Genomic DNA, 24,191 nt, shown 5'->3' with positions numbered 1-24,191 from the left:
CAGTCTAAGGGTATGGTGTGGAGCTTACTGAACAACAAAATTCAGTAGACTGTCATTGTTCTCTGTGTGATTAATAGAGATTACTACTGATGTATGTACTGGCATATGACACCATTGGACCTACGAGGAACCATTACTCATGAGCTCAACACGTGGGATTAATTGCCTTTGCTTATTACCAGGGAGAAACAAGCAAAAAGGTCAAGTTCCCCTAGCAAAATTATGCACTATCACTTAGTAATATCTCTCCAGTGGGAAATACTCACTGAATTGAGTCAGAACAATTGTTTTTTATTTTTTGTCAGACCGATCCACTTGGTCTGTGTAATTAAAGTCTAAAACAAATGTATGCACCTTGAAAGCCTCTTGCTACCTATGGACCACTTTAGTTGTGTACTGACAGTCCTGTGCTACAGTAACATTTTTTTCAGTCCCATTGTTTATTTTTCATCAATTCGTGGCATTTATGACACTGTGTTTTTTGCTGTGAGTTTGATTTTGCAGAGAAAAATATTTGGAAATATTTGATGCTCTTTTAGGGCCTAAAAAACTACCCTCAGCACGATTACCTGTACAGACAGAGAATACTCAGCTGAGACCTTTATGCACTTTGAATCATTTTTTTTACAGTGTTTGTGTGAGCAATTCTGCAATGCAATTTACAAGTTACAAAGAATATGAAATGAATGATGAATGGAGAATGGCTGAGATGCTGAACAGCTGCATAGAAAAATCTTCCATAACAAAGAAAAAGGAGCAAAGGAAAGGTGTCATATCCATGCACTGTTTTTACAAAATGCAGGTGTGATCTCTAAATAAGCAAATAATAGTGATGTGAGATGTGCAGGCTGTTCTAGTCTAAGTGAACAGGAACACCCCCACCCCACCCCCAATTATTAAAAGAAATATTGATAAGGAACTGTTTTGCAAGTGCTTAGAGATTTTGCAGAAGTCCTTTGGTATCAGGACGGGAGGTGTGTCCTAGGGATCTGAAAGTATCCTACTTCTCCCACTAGATGGTGAGAATCAATGAAACCCAGCTGGTCTCTGGTAGTATGGGCTAAGAAACCATGTCACAGATGTAAACTTTAGAAATTTGGCAAGGCCCAAGGTGTTCCAGAAGGTTAAAGATCACTAAAAGTTGTTCAGGATTTTCAGATTTCCTGCTCTAGCCAGAAACATCAAGAGAGGAACAGGCACTCTCTGTACAAGCATGCAGGTCTTTGAAAGCCTTGGGACCACTTCTGATAGTGTGACGTTTGGGGTGTTGCCCAGGGCGTGCCACAAGACCAGGAGGAGATAAACTAAGGCAATATGAGTAACTGCTTGTCCACCAGTTCATTGCTTATAAAAAGATTAATGGAGAAACAGGGATAATTTGTTCCTCTTGAAGCAGAAAAATGACTGTTTTTGCAATTCTGGGACAGTATGCTCACAGTGCATTCCAAAGTTTTTTTTATTCTTGTACATAAGATTTGTAAAAAGGAGAACTATAGAGGGATTCAATAATTATTCAAGAAGTTGTTGGAAGAACTGAATCACGTTTCAAAAAACAAGACCCTGATTTATGCTGTAAAACCCAGTATTTTATCCTTCACAGAGGTGACTTCCATAGCAGATGGAACAGATTTTTGACCAATTTCCTGGTGTCCTGGTTCTGGCCAGGACAGGGTTGATTTCTGCAGTAGCCAGGTGAGGGCTTGACTAGGACCTGGAGATTATTCTATACCACCTCACCTCATTTTCTGTATTGGGGAAGCATGGAGCAGTTGGGTTGGATTCCATGGTGAGCATTTTGCACGTGAATCACTCTCTCTCTCTTCTACACTTTTGTTATTAATATTGTTGCTGTTACTGTTTATTTGCTTCTCTTGTTGCTGTTTCCAGTAAATTGTTCTTATCTCAACCCATGATCTTTGCCTTTTGTGTCTCCAATTCTCCTCTCCAGTCAATACAGGGGAGAATTGGAGGGGGAGTGGGAAGGGAGTGAGTGGCTGGCACGAGTGGCGCATGGTTTCAGTGGGAGCACTAAATTCCTAAACCTCGACAACTGTGAACAAAAATAGTCATAAAAAGGCTTTGCTGAGCTTCTGAAGCTAGAAAAAGTAATTTCTAGTTTCCAGTATTTTGGTGTAATTTTATCACAGAAGGAAGACCATCTATTTTTCCTTTGAAAGGCAATGTTCTTTCAGAGCCACAAAGTTTAACTTAAAAATAAAACAACAGTCAATAATACAAATCCCATGCCTTTTTGAGTACCCCTTTTTGTCAAGGTTAATAGATAACAGCAACATTACAAAACAAACAGCTCTGGGAAAACAACACGTGTAATACAGATTATTCAAAGAGTCTGCAATGGTCATCTCATATGACCTTCTCCTACTGTTATATTCGGAGTTATTTGTAGAATATTTTATGAGAATGTCCACTGAATCTCCATCTCAACATCATTTACTAGGGTTAAGAGATGATCACACGTCTTTCATAAATAAATTTAAACATTAGAAACAAATGGTGGAAGTAACCACTTATAGGTCAGCAGGGACACTAGCAGAGACATTTGTTAAATAACATGCATCTGTTCTTTTATGCTCTTACTAATTATCTAGAGCAGAGAATAAAGAATGTATTAATTGAAGCCCCAGATATATTAAATTGAGGGAAATTACTAATACAAAGAAGACATGAAAAAAATAGGGTGGAAGTCACCCAGATAAAAAATACAGGGAGAAAGTGAGAAAATGAGATACTATTTATGGATTAAAACACAATCAAAATGAAAAGCTATTCTAATTCACAAGGGGATAGAAAAATCTAAGACATGTGCTATCAAATAAGCCTGCAAAGAAACAAAACGGAAAGAATCTTGAGGAGCTGTACTTGCAATGCAGGATAACAAGGTAAAATAGCCAGAGAAACAGATAATGAGACTGGAATATATAGATGAAATCTTTTCACAGGCACACCTGGAATAGCCTGTTCACTTCTTTATGAGATGAAGAAGGTCTGATGAAAGAGAGAGAATTCAGATCAGCACAGCAAATGGATTCATCAAGGTCCAAAATTTGATTTATGAGGAAGAATGAAAAGACTTCAAAATGTATTAGATGATTAGTTAGATTAAGAGACAAGTACAGCGTAGGAACAAAGCAGCAGTCTTGAAATGTACAAAACCTATAAATAATGTTGATACAGGGACTTCACCAGCTAATTCAAAGCAAATATAAATGAATAGGCGAGACTAGGTGACGAGGAGGTCAAACAGCACACCATTAACTTGCACAGTGATCTTGCAGGAGACATAAGGGAAGAAACTCCGCTTGGACCATAGAAAACCTGAGAGAAAAGGAGTGGGCAGCTTCAGCTGCCCAGCTGGAAGTGGCTGATGTCTCCCTGCCCTTTCTCAGCCCTTCAGTTCTTCCACCAGAGGGACATCACCAAGTTGTATGTGTAGACCGTGGTTGGTGGCATCCCTATGCTCCTGCCCTGTCCATGGCTGGGTAACTGCTTCTCACTCCCTGTGAGACTCTTTTGGGCATGAATTAGTTTCAATCCCATCAGAAGTCAGTCTTTGCCTTCCCTGGTTCATGTCTTCCCTGGACAAGCAATGAGTCTGTGCCAGAAGAACGCTTGTTTCACAAATCCAGCTGTGTCAAAGCCAGGCTGACCAGCAGATGCCCATGGGAGTTCTCTAGCCTGGCAAGTACAAGAGCATTGGTGGGGAAGGGTGTCAGCTGGCAGTGAGAAGCCCTAACAGGGCAGCTGCAAAGTTGAAACCTCTCCTTGGGAAGAACTGCAGTTTTGTGTCATGTTTCACAAAGCAGGAGAGAGCAGCAGGTAATATTTGAATGGCAAATTTGGGGAGCAAGGAGGAACACTTGGCAACCTGGCAGTGCAGAAAAATGCTTGATAAATTTCTTGTCATTAATGTCCTGTTGAGATGTTAAGCCATATGGCATCAAAAAGTGAGTTCCTGGGAGATAATGCCTGCTCTGTCCACCCCTCTAGTCCAGGGGGATATTTCCCACAAACTCAGTTTTCTCTCCAGGGCAGTGTTCCCACACCAGACCTGTGATAAAGGAGCATTTGTTTATTGGCACAGACATCCCTATTTCATGTACAACATGCTCCAGCACACAGTCCCTGTTCCTCTGGACCAACTCTTCTGTAGCTGCTGGTAAGGATATCACGTTATCCATTAAACCTTTTATTAGCAGGCTGCTGTCTAACATTTCATTGTCTAACAGCACCCACTGCGTTAATGGTCACAGAGCATAATGTTGAATGTGCACAGTGGGAAATAACACACATAACGCAGGCAGGAGGGCAATTGATTGGACAGTTTAATGTCCTGGTTTATTGCCCTGCTGCCACTGGGAAGTCAATATCATTGAATGAATGTGCAAAGGCATCATCTTGTGAGAAAACCTGTCTTTGGTGGGATTTAAAGATGTGATGAGAAGCAAAGAGAACATTCAAAGTAAAACAATACTCACATAAAACTCCTTCAGACCCGAATTAGTCCCACCAGGTTTGCAAGTAGATATTGGTTTCAGGCAGCACATTCCTACAGTAGCACTGAGCACCTTCAAACTTCATTTGGTGGATGAATTAAAATGCACTGACCTTTCAATATTTTCTGTAGATAAGCCTGAATCAGAATCCCAAACTCAAAGGCCCCCAAATGTTGGGGACATTTGGATCTTACAGACGGATTAGCTAAGTAGTTGGGGATAACTTTAGATATTTGTGGAGGATGGAAAAGAAATCTTCCAGTGCATTACAGCCTGCACAATTGTAACATCTGCATGGAAGAAGTGTGCATGTGAGGAGGGGAGCATGACTAACTGAGACAGAAGAGAAGGAACAGGTGAATATGGGCAAGGGATAAAGTTTTCCAGGCATTGGGAAGAGGAGTTTTTGTGGGGCACTGTGAGTGCCCAGCAGCATCACTTCTGCAGTCCCATTTTCTCTTCTTGGCTTTATGCTACTAGGGAGAACCTGGAAAGCTGGAAGCAAAACCCAAAAAGCAAATGATTAAAGGTGTGTCTCGTACCAAAGCCTGAGAGCTAAGAGCACAAAAGATTGGCATTTGTGGAATAGAAGCAGCAAGGTTAGTGAAAACTGGCAAAGTCGACCCCTAAGAACTATTGTTCAGATATTGGAAGGAAAAGGTTCCTGGGCATCAGTTTGCTGGATGTTACTCCAGCAAAACATTAAGGAAAAGGCTAATGCTGTTAGTGTGGATATAGTCCCCTAACTCAGCTAAATCTTCAAGATATTTATTACAAGACAATACCAAGCAGGAGAAGAAGTGGGAAAATCTATTGTGTGCCTTACAGCAACTATGTTTTTATGAACATTCCTACAATGGTCATGGCCTTTATGTGTTAAAGGACATGAACTCCACATGCAAGTGCACACATGCAGTTTTGTATGGAAAAACAGGAGGGTAGGTGGTTTTTTTTTGCCTTGTGGCACTTGCAGGCAGCAGTGCAGGTAGGGGCTGTGCACCCCTAGGCTGATCCCTACAGCAGATGCTGACAGCTGAGGAGCAGCTGATTTCCCAAGGGAGCACCCTGCATCACTGGGCAATAGCGCTTGAGTTGTCTGCATTCCTTCCATCCCTGATTTATTTGGAAATAGGATACCAGGTTGCTGCAGGCACAGAATCTGGTGACTTTCAGAGAACTGAATTGTATGTTGGGCAGCATCACTCTCTTTCACCAAAACAATAAGAAGGACAAGGGCAACACTGCTTTTAGTTCTGTTGGTTCTTGGCACTGGAGTGGGAAGCAGTAACACAGTTGTATCCCTTTTCCTTTTCTACTTTGAGAGGGTATGATGGGATGTGGTCACAGCAGTGTGCTGCCACACATGAATATGAGAGCCAGGTGCTCTCCAAAGGCATGGCAAGGACATCCTGGGTCTTCTGAAATTAGTGGGATGGCAACCTTGGGCTCGTTGGGAATGCAGAAGTCCCATGCACTGTGTGCAAGTTGTGACAGGTAGTACAAGCCAGAGTGACTCATGCTAAGATCCTATCCTAGGCCTGGGCAGCTCCATCTTGGAGGTAAGCCACTGCCCAAATATCCCAGACCAATCCCTTTCCGCCAACCTCTGCAGTCAGCCAAGAGGAGCTGAAATGGCACAGGGAGCTCAGAGCTACTCAGGAGGATGGGCTGCAGCCACGCTACTCAGTCAAGTTTTTTGTAATTATTTTAATTTATAATTAAAAGCCTTTTCATTCCCTAACAATCTGTGAAGATGTGTGGTGAAAACCAAGAGAGGATGTTTTGCATAGAAAGAGAAAGCTTTGGGAGTGAACCATGAAGCGTGTTTTGGGGATCCCTGGTGAGTGCATGCTGCTTCAGGAACCTGACCAGGCACCCACAGGCCCTGCTGCAGCATCTGCAGGGCACTCCCCACTCCACACCCACATCTGTGAGACACAGAATCAAAACCCAGTTAGAAACCATGGCAGGATGCAAGGTTTGCTGCGCTGGGTACGGCAGCAGCACAGCTAAATGCCCAGAAAGGCCCTGGTGGTGTTAGAACCAAGTGTGCCACAAAGCATCCTTGAAGCAGGGTCCATGTGGGACAGCTGGGTGGGCTGGCCCCCACGTGCAGCATCACCCACACCCCGTGTCACAGCAGTGACAGACCCTGTGCCAGGGAACAAAACCCTTCCTGCAGCATGAAGCACCCCCCACAGTGATGGAGAAGTGAGTCGGTTCATGACTCCTCTGGCAGACAAAGCCCTTGCAAAAGGTGGCAGAAGGAAGCGGCACGAAGCCCAGCGGGAAGCCCTCCCCAGTGGAGGGATGCATGGAGCATGGGGGAAGGTACCCACTTAGCAAGGGGGGCTCCCACTCATGAAGGCTTTGCCTGTAGAGGACTTGAGACCATGCCCAGGCTCCCAGGCATTGTGATTCTTAGTGAAAAAAGTGGCTAGAGAAAACAGAATAAAATTCAAATCAATTATGCTGTTCAAAGTCAGTCTCTAAATTAATCCAATTATGCTGCAGCGATCTTTGCTTAATGCCCAGAAGCTAGAAATGATGGTTAGAGCAGTCGTTGGGGAAATCAGTTGATAATGACAATAACCAACAATGGAAGATGCTATTCTTAAAGTAAAGTGGTGTGGGGGGGAGAGGGGAGAGAAAACACTCTATTATTCAACCTTCACTCAAAGTGTATTGCTTAGCTATTACAGGATAATGCACCAGAGCTAACCAAGCACAGTGCTGCCTCCAGGTCTCAGCAAGGAAGAAGCTGAAACTTGCTTATCGTTCTTTACTAAGGAAAGCTCCCAGCACTGTTATTATGGAAGTACAGCTCTTAATAACCATTGCACAGCCGTGTTCTGGAACAGTTTGCCCACACAATGTCTCTGCCTCTGTCAGGCAGGCTGCTAAAAGCCTATTTTTATATTTTCAAAACTTATTCTTCAAACCAACTTGGTGCAGAAGCTCAGCTTCAGGGCCTTGATGTTTTTCATAGAAAGATAGAATAGTCTGGGTTGGAAGGGACTGTGAAAGCCATCTAGGCTAATACCCTCCCTGCATTAAGCAGGGACATCTTCAACCAGACCAGTTTGCTCAGAGCCCTGCTCAGCCTGGCCTTCAATGTCCCCTGGGATGTGACATGCACAGCTTCTCTGGGCAACCTCTTCCAGTGTTTTACCACCCTCACCATCAAAAATTTCTTCCTTACACCTAGGCTGAATTTACCCTCTTTTAGCTTACAACCACTACCCTTTGTCCTATCCCAGCAGGCCCTGCTAGAAAGTCTGTTCTCATCTTTTTTATAAGCCCCCTTTAAGTATTGAAAGGCTGCAATGAGGTCTCCCTGAAGCCTTCCCTTCTCCAGGCTGAACAATGCCAGCTGTCTCCATCTTCATAGGAGAGATGCTCCATATTTGTGGCCCTCCTCTGGTGCTGAGGACCCCAGAGCTGGATGCAGCACTGCAGGTGGGGTCTCACCAGAGGGGAACAGAGGGGCAGAATCCCCTCCCCCGCCCTGCTGCCCACACTGCTTTGGATGCAGCCCAGGATGGGATTTGCTTTCTGGGCTTCAAGTGCATGTTGCTGGGTCATGTCCAGACTCTGATCCACCAGCCCCCTGAACTCCTTCTCTGCAGGGCTGCTCTCCATCTATCCATCTCTCCGTCTCTTCATCCCCCAGCCTGTATTGCCCTCACACAGATGCAGCACCTCACACAATTTTTAACATTGTTGGCTACATTAGGCTTCTAGTTTAAAGCATGAAAAGACAGAGGAGCAGGGGGTGCAAACAAGAATAAACTCTTGTTTTAATCAGTCGGTCTGTGTGCACACATGCAGCCAGCTGAACTTGGGCCTCTTGAAAACACGGATGAAGAACTGCCTGTTGATAGTTTCAAGATGAGACATTAGAAATATTTTAAAACATTTGGCCCAAAATGCCAAAGTAATGGGAAGGGAATAACAAGTGGAAATTCTACTGATTGCCCTAGATGATTTTCACTCAGAACCTGCATCTCAGGTAGTCTTTATGGGGGCAAAAACTGTCTGAAACAAAGGTTACTTATGAGTTTTGTGAGGGACTCGTATTCACGCCACTGCATTGAAGTCACTGGTGTCTGGAGTGATTTGCATCCCTCTCACCCCAAATATCTCTGTCTCTTGGTCTAGCTTTCTTGTTTTGTAGGTTACTTCATAACAAGACTTCATCTTTGAGCTCTAGCACCTCTCTTCAAACTACATCATTCAGATCCTCTCTGCTGGAAAACAGATGCACCCTCCAGTGCCCAATCTCACATATCCGAACATAAAGAATATATTTATAAGATATTCAACTCTGAAAATGCTTGGATGTAGTTTCTGAGGCAGTATCCTTACTTGTTAACACTGGAAGAATCTGTTCCCAATATTGCAGCCCACATGCTCCTCAGAAAACATTTCTTTGAGCTGTGTCAAAATTTCACAAAAGATTTGAAGGAGTCTCATTTCAACTCAGTGGGAAAATCTCATATTGTTTACCTCATTACACCTCATTGCCTCAAGACTACTATTATTATTCACAGCCTCTCACATTCAAAATTGCATGTAAACCCCCACGAAGCTGTGAGCTTAGCTTAAAAGTCACCAGGTATACTCGTCGCTGAGCTTTTTCACAGTGCAGACAGGACATGGTTTCAAAGTTTGCTTCACAACCTCAAGGAGTAGAGAAGAAAATTCACATTTTCTTAAAGTGCAAATTGAAACTCCTGTAGTTTGCAGGCTCCATGGTTTTAAATGGAAAGAGAGTTGGTAACAGCCAGTAGCAGAAGTGTGAAGAGTGGTGCAGCAATATCTACAGACACAAAGGCATTAAATGATAATGATTAGCTAAATATCTTCCAAGAAAGCCAAGTGAACACCATAGCATGAGAGCTACAAGCACTGAGCCTTCAGTGTCATGTCAGGAAACTAGGCAATGAAAGCAGTTTTTCCTTTGTGCTCTCTAGGTTTCTAAATACTTCCACAATGACCCAGAAGAGGATCCTGAATTAGTTTTAAATTCTTCTGATCTGAAAAGTGGTCTATCACAGCTTCCAGAGATGCCAGAGAACACCTCCTCAGCCACCATGAGCTCCTTGGAGGGCTCCAGGGTTTCCATCAGGGGAGACACAGCAGTGTCCACCAGGCAAGAGCTGCCTCTCTGGGAGCTCCATGGTGTCCCACAGCCCTTTGCAGCACAAAGACAAAGAGCAATGGGGAATCTAAGAAAAGCAACATATTTTGTGCCCCTAATACCAAGACCTGGGTTCTAGATAGGCTGCCGGGGGATGGAGCTCATGCTGACTGTGAGGACCTGCTTCACCCAAACCCAGGCAGAGACCAGCATACAGGGGCTGTTTCATGGACTTATAGAATAGTTTAGGTTGGAAAAGACCTCTTAGCTCATTGAACCTAACTGTTAACCCAGCACTGCCAAGTCCACCACTAAACCATGTTTCCTGGTGCCATGTCCACATGCCTTTTGAACACTTCTCTCTGGACAACCTGTTCCAATGCTTGACCACGCTTTCAGTAAAAAAATTTTTCCTAAAATCCAAGTAAATCTCCTCTGGTACAACTCGAAGTACCGTCCTCTTGTCCTATCCCGCGCTACTTTGGAAAAGAAACCACCCTCCACCTGGCTACACCCTCCTTTCAGGCTGTTGTAGAGAATGATAAGGTCCCCTCTGAGCTTCCTTTTCTCCAGACTAAACACCTCAATCTCCCTCAACTGCTCCTCATCAGACTTGTGCTCCAGACCCTTCACCAGATTCATTGCCCTTCTCTGGACACACTCCAGTATCTCAATGACTGTGTTGTAGTGAGGGGCCCAAAATACCCTGCTCAGGGCTGCTCCAGGGTGGTTGCAGTCCGAAGTGAGCGAGCTGCAGCGCAGTTGCAACGTGTCTCTCTCCAGCACGGGCAGCATTTTTGTTTTTTGCTCTCTGAAAGCAGCAGCTGTTTCTGCTTTGCCACTCGGGTCTTGGCCTGTGCTGCATCACAGCAAAGCACCGTGGCCAGGGCTGCTCTTTGAGCATCGCACATTTTCGGGCAGCAGCTGCTGCATCCCTGTCACAGAGCACTTGGGCTGTCTTCACACCAACTCACTGTTCGCGGGCGTGGGGGAGGTTGTGCTGTGTCTGTGTGGAGAGTTCAGCTGAGACAGGGACGTGGTACAGAGACATGTGAAATCTATTAACTCTGGGGAAGCAGAGAGCAGCCGAAGGCTGCAGGCAGTCCTGTAATGAGGTAAACGATATAAGCTGGAGATAAACCAGGAATTACTCACGGACTTATTCCTCAGCACTTCCACTGCGGCTGTTAGTGCCTTTGCCTCACAGATGTCAAATGCAGGCAATTAAAAGTTATGTAAAGCCACAGCTGAAATTAACACCTGCTGTGCCCAAGTCTGCACCTACAGGCACCCTCCTGTAATGAAGCAAACCAGGGGCTCTGCTTGATGGCCTGTGCACAGGCTGTAGTTCCAGCTACAAGGACAACAGTAGGTGTTGGGCTGATACAGCCCTGGGCACATTCTATAGAGGAGAATTTCTGATCTAATGAACCTCTGTTTTGCCCCCTTCTTTCCCCTTATAGACTGAGAACCCGCTCATGTAAGGGAACAGTGCCCAGCCTTTGTTCACCTTTCCTTGCCTGATGGGTATGTTCAGATGAATGCACACCAAGCATAGCCTCTGTAGTGAGAGATGAGTTCTTCTGGTAATGCACAACTTTCAGACTCTTGAGTTTCTGTCTTTTCCATCCCACAGTCCACCAGGGGCCTGCTTTCACCTCCTTAGCTGTCTTAGGAATTTTAAAAAACAAAATTGATTTCAGGTGCCAAAACCCAAAGCGCTGAGAAGTGTCTTGGGTGGCTGACAGGAGGAGCCAGCTGCAGGGGAAGATGTGCTTTGTGCCAGCAAGCTGAATGCCTTTTCCGCCAGCGAGGGAAAGGTGATGGTCAGTGAAGTTGATGGATGCTGGAAGATGCACAGCTGTTGTTCCTCTGAGGTAGGCTCAGAGGTGACACGGCTTTCACAGGCAGCCCCTGGAGGGAGGAGGATGTGGCTGATGGCTCTGTCCTGTGGGCTCGGCACAGGGCTGCTGTGCATATGGGTCCCATGGTGGGGCTTCCCCCTTGGTCTGAGAGGCTGGCTGAGAGCTTGGATCCAAGGACAGAAAGCAAAAAGCAGAGGAATGAAATGGAGTATTCTTCATTTGGTATTCAGTGGTTTTCATTTGGTATTCTGTGGGTTGCAGCTATAAGATTATGAGAGACAAAGTTGAATTATTAAAACATTTATTCACTCAAGGACATGTTGAGCTCTCTGAGGACCAAACTCATCCACTTAATTAAAACAAAGAACCTCCCAAGCACCATTTATATTGAAACTAAGTGACATATTTAATACTTATGTCCTGAAAGGGTCATACATCTCCGTAGGGGTGGATCTGAAAAGGTAAGAAGCTTTTCTGACTTCTTGCTGTGCTCCCTGCCAGAAAAGTGCCAGCACCTGGTCTGAAGGCAGCATGAGGAGGAGGAGCAGGCTGTTGCCTACGGGCTTTGCTGCTTACAATTGATCAATAGCAATGGTAGTTTGTGCTTCAACAAGAACAGCTTGGTTGTTGTGAAGGAGCAACCACATCCAAAATCTGACAGGCAAACAGTCTTGGGGACTCAGAGACGTTGGTCGCCTGTAGACAAGGAAAAGGGAGGAGGACCCAGCCCTTCTGACAGTCCTTGGTCAAGGTTTCTCCCTCATGGTTACTGTCAGTAGAGACCTGTCACTGTGATTCACTTTGTCAAGGCTTCCCCTGGCAGATGTAGAAGGGACAGAGGAAAACTGCACTGTTCTGTATAAGAGCAGACTTAGAGAAGGATGGGTATTTTTCACCACCTATTAAACCTACATGGCTTTGCAATACGGTTACTGTCTGCCAGCTCTGGTGAGTGTTTGGCTCAGGAAGATGGCAGTGGTGACTCAGGAGGAAGGTCTCTCTCTATTCTGCTTCCCAGTCTCCTGGCGAGACACACTGACTCATGGAGGACTGCTCAGGGGAAGAGGACAGCACACGGAAGGAACCTGTGGACACAGGTGTCCATCCCACAGATAGGGCAACAAAACACATTTTTACCTCTGGTGTTAGCAGGTTAGCATCTGCTCTACCTTTAAAGTGCCTCTAAACCCACACAGTGACTAAGCCAGTCCAGCTTCATCTTGGGATGGAGCTCTTTAGAAGTGCCATACATACTTATATCTACCAGATATAAGTGGCTCCTTGCCTTTTCAGGGAACAGAGTTAGAATGGAGTGTGGAATGAAAAGAATTAATCATCTTCTGCCAAGGGAGCTCTGACTCACAGGGTGGCAGCACAGCCTCTGTGGGCATGAGACTTGCAGGGATGAGAAATCCAGGGGTTTTAAAAGGGCTTGTGCAAGTCAGAAGTGTCAAGTAATGCAAACACATCAACCCACCCTCTGCTCAGGGCACACAACAGAATCTGAGTCAAAATCAGCCCCCATTTTGCCAAGTAAGTGATCTGAGTGCTCTGGGGTTGGGGTCTATGCCAACCCCACCCTTCCATGGGATCAGGTCACTGGGTATTTCTGCCACTCACCAGCAAAAAGAGAAAGTCACAAAGAATGAGAAGAGTGAAAGGAATACGTTGTTGTACCAGAAAGAGAGTTTGCACAAAAGAGGGCTTGACTTATAGTTCATGTCTGTTTCTCCACAGTTCTAGCAATCCTGTGTTCCAAGTGCCTGGCATCCTTCTCAAATCTTTCTCCCAAGTAAAATATCAGGTGTCTCAAAACCCCATCACATATATATTAAAATCCACACTCTCATTAACATATGGTAGGGGATTCTCCAGTACAGGGTCTGGTTCTGGACCTGAAAGAAAACAAGTTGCTGGCAATTACGCATCCTGAAGTTTCTCCTCTTTGAGAAACTCAGCGGGGAGGGCCACACCCGCTTTACGCCTCCTCGGTCTTAGCCAGCAATCATGCTCCTTGTGCCAATGTTTTCCCTTTCCACATCCCCTAAAAAAAAAAAAAAAAAGAAGAAGAAAAAAAGAAGTATCTTTTTACTGTGAGGGTGACTGAGCACAGGCTGGAAACTCTCCATTGTTGGAGACATCCAAGAAACTGACAGGACATGGACATGGACATGGACAATCAACTGAGTGACCCTCTCTGCTTGAGCAGGGGATTAGACCATATGACCTCCAGAGGTCCACTCCTACCTCAGCCATTCTGTGATGCACATATTGATGACAACAGACTTACTCTTTCCTTGGAGGAGAAAGATCACAGGGTTCATGTGGGCCTGAGGAAATCCAGGAAAGCAGCTGGCCTGGCTCTTGGGGACAATGACTTAACAGCTGCTGGGAATGATCCAGTTGATATATATGGGAGGCTAGACCAGAAGCAAAGGTTTTTCCATTTATGGTTATGAGCTGTATGACACTGAGGAATAAATTCCTAGAAGAAAGATGTTCCTCTTTCCACATGGAAGCACTCACACCCAGCCTACAAAAAGGCAATATTTTCACTTATCTGTACTATTTGTTACTGCTGTTATTATAGTTAATATCTCCCTCTCTCTCTTACAAAGCCAGGTCAGGAGGAAGAGCACAGGATATGCAACTGCAGCCTATCAGGGCAGGTATGTATGCCTGCTGTAGGTGATGCTGCCTGGGGGATTGGATACTGCTGCCTCCCGTTCCTTGGAGAGGGAAGGGAGAGGAGGCTGAGATGGGTGCTGGGCTCCAAACACTTCTGAAATGACAACAGAAGGTGGGATTGGATAGGAAAAACAAATGTATAAAAAGCTTTCCTACAAGTAGTGAAAATTGGGAGTCTTCTCATGCTGAATTTTCAGCTACATGACAAGATCCACTTCTTTAACGAGACCACTACGTATTTATTCTTTGACTTGTCACCTACTGCAGTGTTCACTGTAGTAAAATTAGGCAGAGCTGAGAAATCTTTAGGTACAGCTCCAGGTTTGTGTATGTGTATTTTCACACTTGTAAGACAGTCACCTATTCTGCAAGAAGTAGTGCCAAGAAGGAAAATTGAGACTCCCCACCTTTCAGAGAGGATGTTACTATCTAACACAGAAAACTCGAGGCCTACTTCACATATGCACAAAACCCAACAGCAAAAGTATCTGCATGCTTGGAACTTTCCACATCTCAGTGCTAAGCAACTGCTCCCTCCTCTTCCCCCCTCCCCAGCACAGGCACAAGGAGAAAAGCTTGGCCACTACGTGATGCTTTTTCTTTTATCACAGGTCCCACCTCATCCCCATCCCTGGAAACATTTGAGGCCAGGTTGGACCAAGCTCTGAGCAACCTGGTCTAGTTAAACATGTCCCTGCTCATTGTAGGGAGAATGGACTAGGTGACCTTTAAAGATCCCTTCCAACCCAAACTATTCTATGATCCTCATCAGAGCTGTGATGTCTTCTCATTCTCTTAAGAACTGGTGAGGGCAAGTTGAGGAGAAAGTAAAACTGTTGGTCTTTAAATCAAAATAATGGCTCTTACCAGTTCTTAAATAACCATGAGGCCTTAGAAGCCATCTTTCCTGGCCAGCAGTGATAGTACACACTTAGAATGCTTAAGGAAGCAAGGTGTCCTTTCTGTGCTCATTTCCACACCTGGTACCCTTTCAGAAACCAGTACTGCCCAATAAGTTCAACAGCCTCACTGGGAATTTGGTCTCCGCTTCAGCCATCAGAGTGCCCTTGCTGGTAGCAGGTCCCTGCTGGCTACATAATGTACAGAACTAGGCCCAGAAGGCAGGATAAAACACCCAGTCAAAATATCTAGGTCACTTAATAAAGAGTTAAAGTCATTTCACAAAGCACATTTGTTGCTTTTCATAAGATGCTCCTGCACCTTCAAAAAAGTGTAAGCTAGTGGGAGTGAGTGACAACTTCATACATCCAGAGACTTCTTGCTGGCAGGTTAGAATGGGCATTTAACTTACCATCTCATATAATCTCATTTAATTTATCAATCTTCAGTTTCCACTTCTCTCTCCTGCCTGTGCAGAGACTGGTGACCAGTGCACTCAACACAGCCACCTGAATGAGCAGGGGGCGACTTTTCAGCAATAGCAGGCTCGATGCCTTCTGGACTGCTCTGGCAGAGAGCAATGGGTTGGTGACTCTCAACTCTCCCTGTGCTAGGACCCCCCTACTCCAAGGACTGGAGGGCAGGGATTGTTAAAAGATACTGGAGTGCTGATAGCTTTTAGGATTCCTGCCCAGACCCCCTGACACCAGTTAAACCATCAGCCATAAAACAACACCGGGAGGAAGATACAGCCTTTCTCAGCAGAGAGCCTGTCCACATGGAATCCCTCCACGAGCACTCTGCGGCAGCTGTGGTGCCGGGGATGCAGCACCCAGTGAAGCTGCTTGAACCAGGGCAGAGCCTGCCCTGCTTTGCTTGCTGACTGTGTTTACATTCAGAGCTTGAATGCTGCCACAGAGTTGCGTGACTGGCAAAGACCATCAGCCAGAACGAGTCTCTGCTGAAATTTGTGCTGTCAAGTCATTTGCAGCATCACAGTGACCCGGAAAGCCATTGTTATTTCACATTATTTCAAGTGGGGATTTAAGAAAACACAAAATGCACCCCACAACCCCTGACATTTTAGTATTTAATTGCAAGGAATCATCCTCTGATACCTGGGGAGGCTGCATTCAGGTTACTGAATAAAAAGAAAGTATTTTGACTTCCCATTTTACAAGTGTTAGTCTTTTTCTCCTGTTCTATGATGAAAGTCACTTGGGGACATCCTGCTTGTTTTCATGGAGAGCTACAGCAGGCAGGCCACTGTAGCATTCAGCTGTGTGGTAGCTGTGTAAATGTCCAGGAAACTGAACATTTTCCCAAAAAATCCACCATTTTTGTCTGTGGGTGCTGACTTTGCATTCTAAAGTGGAAAAGCAGTATTAACCTGAAAAGGCTCTTGTATTTTCTCAGTCTTCCTTTTATTGTCATTATGAAGCTTTAAAATTACAGTGCTTTTTGTAAAGCAGCTGAGGTTCTACTGAAATGTTCTGTTTTACTGCTAAGTGGAAAAATGAAGTATTTCTGCACCAGAATGTACTTCCTTTTAACCATGACATACAAACTAATGAGTCTTCTTTTGCAAACATATTATTAAAAGGATTGAATCTCCAGTTGCTAACAATTGAGAATAAACCATGGTCCTGGCCTCAGAAATTCAATACCAGAGCAACAACTCTTATGGTAATTTCAGAGGCCAGTCAAAGCCACCTGAGAAAATGTCAGATGTTAGCATCCATGAATCGTCTGGGCCAGTGTTTCCTTCTGTCCTTCAGCTATCTGCCTGAATCTACAAATTTGCACCTGCTTTCAATGTTTTTCATTATTTTCATGCAGAATAAAGGAAAGATAATAGAGAAAAGTGTCTTATGTTTGATGGAAGAAAATGAACAGGAAAGAGAAACAAAGCATACAAAATGAACCTTTATTAAATGAAAGAAAATCTGTTTTGTGGGTCAAATATGAAATAGAATATACAAAAACTTTACATCAGATCTCTTTTCAAAGAAATTAAATTCTATCTAGCCTGAAGTAGCACTTGTTCTTTCCAAGACAACACAAATAGGTGAATATGCATCCTGTGGCAGTACAGGACCACATAGTCTGCTGTGCTAAATTTCTGTTTACAGAGAAGAGAAGTTAAAAATCTAAACAATGTCTCTAAAGAACCCAACTATTCAACAAAGTAACCTAAAACCATGAATGCTGATCACTATGTATTCTCTTACAAACAAATAACAGGTGGGTCAAGTGCAGAGTTCACAAAGCTTGCATATCACGTTCTGTTTCTATACAAATATAAATAGTTCTTTTTTATTTCAAAAATCCTTTTATATTTGATAGCTTTATTTGTGGAAAAGGATGACCAGTTTGTCAGATTCCTGCTGTACTACCCAGACAATTCCATCTCCTTTATCTCCTCCTCTATTTGAAGATTGTAACCGATAAACCACAGCCTGCAATATTTTTAGAAACTTGATGTGTGTTTAATCACAAGTCTTTGTACTACTGTCCCATACATGAAGGTTCTGCAGAGCTCCTAACATGTCTTTGGCATAGCACACCGCATCCCATTTAATACTTTTTTTTTTGCTTAAAAAAGTATATTTTCCTTTAGTAAAACAACTTAAAAACATCTACTTCTGATTTTGTAAAATAACATATCACCTCTTGAGCTGCTTTGCAAAATATACACACACGTTTTGGAAAAACATTGAGTACTGACATAAGGGACTCATCTGAAGTCCAATCTGTTTATGAGAAGTAAAATATAATTACAAATTCTGTCTTCTGCATGAATCTCACATGAAGTCATTCAGTTCAGCTTCAAGTGCTGCTGCCATTTCATCCGCTTCAGAACTGCTTCCCTCCTCATCTTCATTGCTGGATTCTTTACTGGATTCACTGGCAGCATCATCTTCATCCAGTTTGCGTTTGTGACCCCTGGAAGGACAGACAGAGACAAGGTCCATGAATGGAGGTGTCTCAGTGCTTACTGAGAGACTTATATTCAACATGAGAAAAAATGAGGCTAAAGGACTCATCTTGTTTCAGGCCTAGACAAAAAGTACAGCACTTGTTTTTAAAGTAGCCAGTTCACACAGTTCATTTTTTAATTGCTGTTATGCACTGTCAGCAGTAGGTGTAAAGTAGTGTTGTTTCTTCCATCTTCTGAAGAAAGTATGAGACTGTTTGAAAATAATGAGTAGATTTACTTGCCTCTTGCATCCCAAAAGAAAGAAGAAAGCCATTGTGTGAAAGAGATAATACCAAAACAAAAATGTTATTATATTATTTTGAAATATTCAAGTTTCTACTTATTTAATAAAAATAAAACCGTAACTGATTAGCCAAATCTCACTGCACCAGCATCTACAGTTTCATGCTTCCAAACTTTGGGGTCCCATCCTTCCCTTTTGTCTCTTTGGATTAGTACTGCCAGGCTGAACAACACATTTCTTTGCATCTCTGGAGAATGAACCAGTTTAAACAGGAAGCTGATATGCACCATACCCTGCTGAAAGAATCATGTTCCTGGCTCTGAAAGATCTCCAAGGAAAATCTAACGCTTCAACTGGGATGTAGCCATGAGCAAAAGAATTTGGATTTATGGAATCCTAAAATCTCTTTTCCTTGCCAAAGGGAATTTTATATCAGACGTGTACTTCTGAGACAAAAATAAAGTTGAGATTTTTGCATTGCACAGAATTCATAATGAGATGTAGAAACACCTTCAAAATGCTTCCAGATAATTTCATCAAATTTCAAGCAGAAAAATACACGCAGAGGGGCAGGCATCTCTCAAAAACTTTCCTTTTCCTTGTTGGGTGGGGTTTTATTAAGAAGACAATGCACCCACTTGCAGTCATGAAAAACTAACAAAATGATCTATCTATTTTAGCAAAAAGCAGTAATTTAACAATAATCGTGTTACTTGAGAGCACAGAGAAATAGCATATAGCAAGGAAGACCTTTGATAAATACTGACATGAGTTATACATATCCAGAAGAAATAAAGGCAAAGATTAACAGTCATATTTAGGAGCTTGTAAGCAATGCTGAAATACAAAGGAGTTTTTATTTATACAGACACCTTTATTGCTGTTTTCCAAGAAACAGGAATTCTCATTAGCCCAGACTGCTTGGTTTGTGGGCTGGTTGACTGACACCTGACCTGCCCTTTTTCAGCTTTTCAGGGAGATGGACAAGGTGTGGTGGGAAGTCAGAAGGGGAGTCCAAGTCAGAATGGGAAGCGAGAGCACTGTGTTCCGTCTTCCCCTTCTGCTGCAGCTGTGGGACAAAAAGAGACACTGCTGCTGCTTTACAGGCCACTTCCTCCCACTGATGTCAGGTGGGTTTTGCTGTTCAGCATAGGGTGGTAGAAGTAATATTCCTGGGAGGCAAGACTGAAACCCTGGGATACACTCTGGCCTCTAAATCCCTGACAAGGAAAAATGGGATAAAGTAAAAGCATTTCCTGAATACTTTGCTACTGAAACTCAAATGTGGTGTGCTGAGGGAGTTTTAGGGCACTAAATGCAGCCTAATTCACAATAAAAAGCAGTTTCTCAGGCATAACACTGATTATTTCCACACAGCTTCTATTAGCATGCAGTTTGGACAAGGAAGCTCCCATACTTAAAATGCCCAGTTGGAAGAAATCTTAGCACATTTTCACTAAAAGCTATGCAAATGTATGGAGCCTTAGTAACCCTTGCTGACTTTGTGACGATTTCAGCCTTCAGAGCTACAGCGCTATTTTAGGCATTAATGACACTATCAGCAAAGAAAAGCTAATTGGGAATTAAAGAAACCTGTAAGAGTCTTACTCAGCAAAAGAAGAAACGAATAGTGCATCTTTAACAAGCAGTGGATAAGAAGTACAAAGGCAATGCTAACTGAGAAATAAAGATGAATAAAGTCATGGAGCGAACCTATACCACAATGCTCACAGCTGAAAACATTTGTATTCATCTGTTTGTAAGGCTGCATCTATGGAAACGGATGGTATTTGCCCACTGAAAAATGAAATTAACAATCTGACAGTTGTCATTTACACATATGAAACATGTACACGCGACTGCAGATGATGTATTAAAGAATGTGTCAGGACAAGCAGGCTTTTAGAGCCAGCCCAAATACTGTAACGTTTACTGGGACAGAAACCAATAGCACAGATCTCACAGAAAAGAAAAAAAAAAAGGTCTATGAAGAAATTAAAGAAGTAACAGGTCACTGAAATAATATCTCACTGCCAGTTCATTATTTCTTGAAAGTGAAGAACAGTTAATTTACTAAATTATTACAGCAAAGACTAGCAAAATTATTGATTTATGCAAGAAAGTCACTTTTAAAATTTAAATATACTTCATAGCAACTAGATTTCAGTGAGGACAATCAACAAAATACAGGGATCTGAAATACTCAGTGTAACTAGTTAATTAAAGAATGGATTTCCAGTCTACAAAAAGACTTTCCAGAAACTTTAAGGGATGCCTCTCCCATATTTCATCCCTCCTACAGTTGTATTAAACAGTATCTTTGGAAATGCAAAAGACTGACCATCATCTATTTTGTCAATTCTTGTTATTTCAGCAAAGCTAAAATGACAGCTCTGTTCAATCTCCACATGAAAACCTAGTCACTCATGGGGAAGAAAAAGCCATGAAAAAAAAAAAAAGAAAACACAGATAAGTATTTGTCCTCTAATAGAAAAAACAAAAAAACCTCTCCAGAATGTTAGCATTGTTTTTATTACGGTATAAAAACCTTTCAGTATTTGTGTACCATAAACTGCATCTTCACAGGTATTCAAAAAAATGTTTAAATAAGTATTATGATATCAAATAAAAAGCTAACCCGGATAGAAGTATGGAGGAAGGACATCAGGAACACAGAGCTGCATTTTTTCTTTGCAAATTCAAAAAAAAGAGATAACATCCTCTTAATAACTTCTACCCTCAGAGAAAAAGCAGTATATGCCTGTGGCAGCATATCTATTGACATAACAAACAATTTTAAATGTATATTTTCCTCACTGTTTTGTGCCCATTCCTTGTCATTTCCAGTTTCAGAGCCATAGTGCGGAGCATTTTTAAATGGAAAAGTTAAGCACATACAGGATTCCTTCTTACTATTTAGAGAGAATGATTCAGCAGATGTTGCAGGCTTCCATTAGCTTGATTTGCATTTTTATAACGAATTTTGCTCGACTGCTATTAAAAGCCAAACAAGTCAATAATAACTGAGTATCTTTAAGCTCACATACAAACAACTGCCAAAACACTGAATGCAGAATTTTAAGTATCTGACAACTCTGTGAAAAACACTTCTACAATTCACATTTCCTTTTCCTTTGCATTAAGTATTTTTCCTTTGTAATACCCAGTACTAGAGGCCCACCAGTTCACATGCTGCAAAAAAGAGAAATACATTTAAAAAAACTCTCACATATTTAAATGAATTGTCGAGAGATTTAAATAAATTACAAGTGCAATTCACAATGATATTAAACATGAAAAAAACATTTGTAGTTATATATGTATAAAGGTAGTTTTAGAAAAATTTTATCTACAGAATGCTAATGAGAAGTAGTGGTATTCCAAAAGAAGAGACAGGTTTATGAAGTTGCAATAGCACAAGCTGAATGCCTCTAAAAATAGCACAGAAAAACTTACTGAAAATTTATTTAGATCTTGATCAGTTAAAATGACCACTAAAATCTGATTACAATGTACAGGTCAAATGAAAACTGCATTCTTATAAAATCAATTTAATGTTCTTATAAAATCAATTTAAATTTAGTTCATGGAGAGAACCATAGGGAACAAAGTGAAAAAAGTCCAGTATTTCTTGCTTCTGTTATCTGAAGGCCTTAATTTATAATTGGCTGAAAACAATGTTGGAAAAACATTCTTCTCTTAACTGAAAAGCAGGTTGTCTCTGGTTTGTTTTGCATCCCAATGACACCCCTTTAAGAAATACAGTGCTACATTAAAATATAAACATCTAATTAGCAAAGGAATTCAAAGGGCAACATAACCCTTGCTTTAAACAAAGCAAACTTAAATCTTTTCCAAACCTTGTTTTGAACTTGTAAATGAGAACTACAGAAAGTATTTAAATAAATGTTCACATATCCTTTAAACTCCCAATACCCACATCCTCATCCCTACTCTGATAAGTAAACCTCTAATTTATTGCAAGTTGACCTGGCTTTTTTTCAACAGCTCCTAAAATCAGTACAATAATGAAGTAGAGTCTGCAGACTAAGTGTGTTTAGTCTTTTACAAGCAATCAGCTTACAGCATTGACATTATAAATTAGGACTTCAATTTCCTACCAAATACAGCCAAGTTTCTCTCTAATGAGAACACTCACACAGCAGCTGTAGGTAGTTTGGAAGGCAAGGGTTTGAAAAGGGCATTTTGAAACTGCGTGCTGTCTTCCAACAGCATCGCAGCCCTGCAACACAACCTACACCACCCCGGGCAAGCCTCTGAAGCTCCATGCAGAAGGTCTGTCCTGGTTTCCACACACACCTAGACCACAGCTTTCTGTGAACTCCTTCCACAATGGAAAGAAGGTGATGTAGCATTTGGTAATGCAACTGGAATTTGACTATGGGAACAACTTATTCAGATAAACTAGTTCTCTGGCAATATTCTTCAGTTATGAAGAATTAGGGCTGGTTATCCAGTAAAACTCTTCTTCAACCCATTCTGAAGATGCCAGCCCAATACTTGGCTAACAAGCTTCAATGCCTTGAGCTCTGAGAACACACAGACTGAAAATCAACGTTGTGGGCATTAATATGTTACATAAGACAGACAAGATGGTTAAATTTTCAGAGAGATGTTCTAAGTTTTGCAATTATGTTTTCTTAGCATGGGATACATGGCAATATCTTTAAGGTCCCTTCCAAGCCCAACCATTCTGATCTATGCCCTTTTATCTACACTTAATACATGAGTAAGCAATTGTCCATAGCCTGCCTGTAACTCAGGTGTCTACCCTCTGGCAATTTCCCTCGTACATCTGTGCAGGAACACTGGATTTTCTGTCCTGGTGCTCCTCCCTGGCACTAGTGCAGCACGCTGCCAGGCACACCGCCATGGGAGAAACAAACAGCACTACCCCAGCACTCCTGGCAAGCTGCAGTGTGTGTTTTCACTTCATGCTCGTGCTGTGACAAACAGGACACTATTTAGTGCCACAGGAACAAATGCCAGACACCTCATATATTTCCTCAAGAACTCATCCAATGCTGTCTGCAGGATTACAAGATGATCCAGAAATCTAATATGCAGAAAAATGCACCGAGAACGTGTCTTGCACAGCCCTGGGGTGCAGACAGAGTCCCCGCAGTTGGATGAACAGTGTGCCTTCAATGCTCCTCATGAAAACCGCTTCCATGCATCCACCAATTCCAACTGACAGCTCCAAAGCATATTTTAACTAACACAACAGTTAAGTGAGAGCTAATTAAATTCTGTACAGCCTCAGTGCCTTTCTGCTTTAAAATCGAGCACACCTGTGCACAGTTCCAATGGTGAGAAACTATTGTGGAAACTGAAAACCATCTTAGAACAGCTTTATAGGTAGTTCTCTGAACTAAACACTCAATGTATATCTAAACCGAGAGTATTTTAAGTCAGGAAGTCACAGAAAATTGAAAATAAATCCAGCAATTACTACAGTGTGTTAATAAGGATATTTTGTAAATTTTGCTAAAATTGGCCCATTGACGAGTTGGTGTTTTCTTAATATTCAGGTCAAGGGGAAAGTTTAATAACAAGAAAATCACCCCAACAGTAGTTTCTTAACAATACTAATGTCTTCTTCAAGAAAATGATGATTTCTTAATAATTAAACACTGGGATATTCCAAAACAGTGTAGCAATAAAACTTTAAAACAAAACGCAGTGTGATTTTCTCTGCACTGAACTAATTTAGATACAGATTATAATTAAATTGGATAATGGAAAATTGAAAAGTTGAACATACAATTTTGCTTCTGTAATTAAATCACAGAAATATAAACTGTGTCCCTAAAATATTAGTTGTCATTAACTTCAA

General features: G+C 42.3%; 1 protein-coding gene and 1 long non-coding RNA gene across 4 annotated transcripts in view; one reads left to right on the top strand and one right to left on the bottom strand.

The window, feature by feature from the left end:
- LOC109144531 overlaps positions 1 to 24,191 on the top strand; it is a 36,589-nt gene that overhangs the window by 10,486 nt on the left and 1,912 nt on the right. For 2 of the 3 annotated variants that reach the window (XR_005604685.1, XR_005604684.1), the window contains 2 exons: positions 14,141 to 14,191; positions 19,302 to 19,464. This is a non-coding gene — a long non-coding RNA (uncharacterized LOC109144531). The remainder of the gene's footprint in view (positions 1 to 14,140; positions 14,192 to 19,301; positions 19,465 to 24,191) is intronic. The other variant, XR_005604687.1, reaches the window with a different exon arrangement.
- CTDP1 (CTD phosphatase subunit 1) overlaps positions 17,019 to 24,191 on the bottom strand; it is a 102,781-nt gene continuing 95,608 nt past the window's right edge. The window contains exon 13 of the mRNA XM_039571975.1: positions 17,019 to 18,056. Coding sequence (XP_039427909.1) covers positions 17,915 to 18,056 — 142 coding nt within the window. The 3' untranslated portion in view covers positions 17,019 to 17,914. The remainder of the gene's footprint in view (positions 18,057 to 24,191) is intronic.

The sequence above is a fragment of the Corvus cornix genome, chromosome 2 (assembly GCF_000738735.6).
Source record: "Corvus cornix cornix isolate S_Up_H32 chromosome 2, ASM73873v5, whole genome shotgun sequence".
Classification (NCBI taxonomy): Eukaryota; Metazoa; Chordata; class Aves; order Passeriformes; family Corvidae; genus Corvus; species Corvus cornix.
Note: the sequence above shows the minus strand (reverse complement) of the source record. Positions and strands in the feature narration are given on the sequence as shown.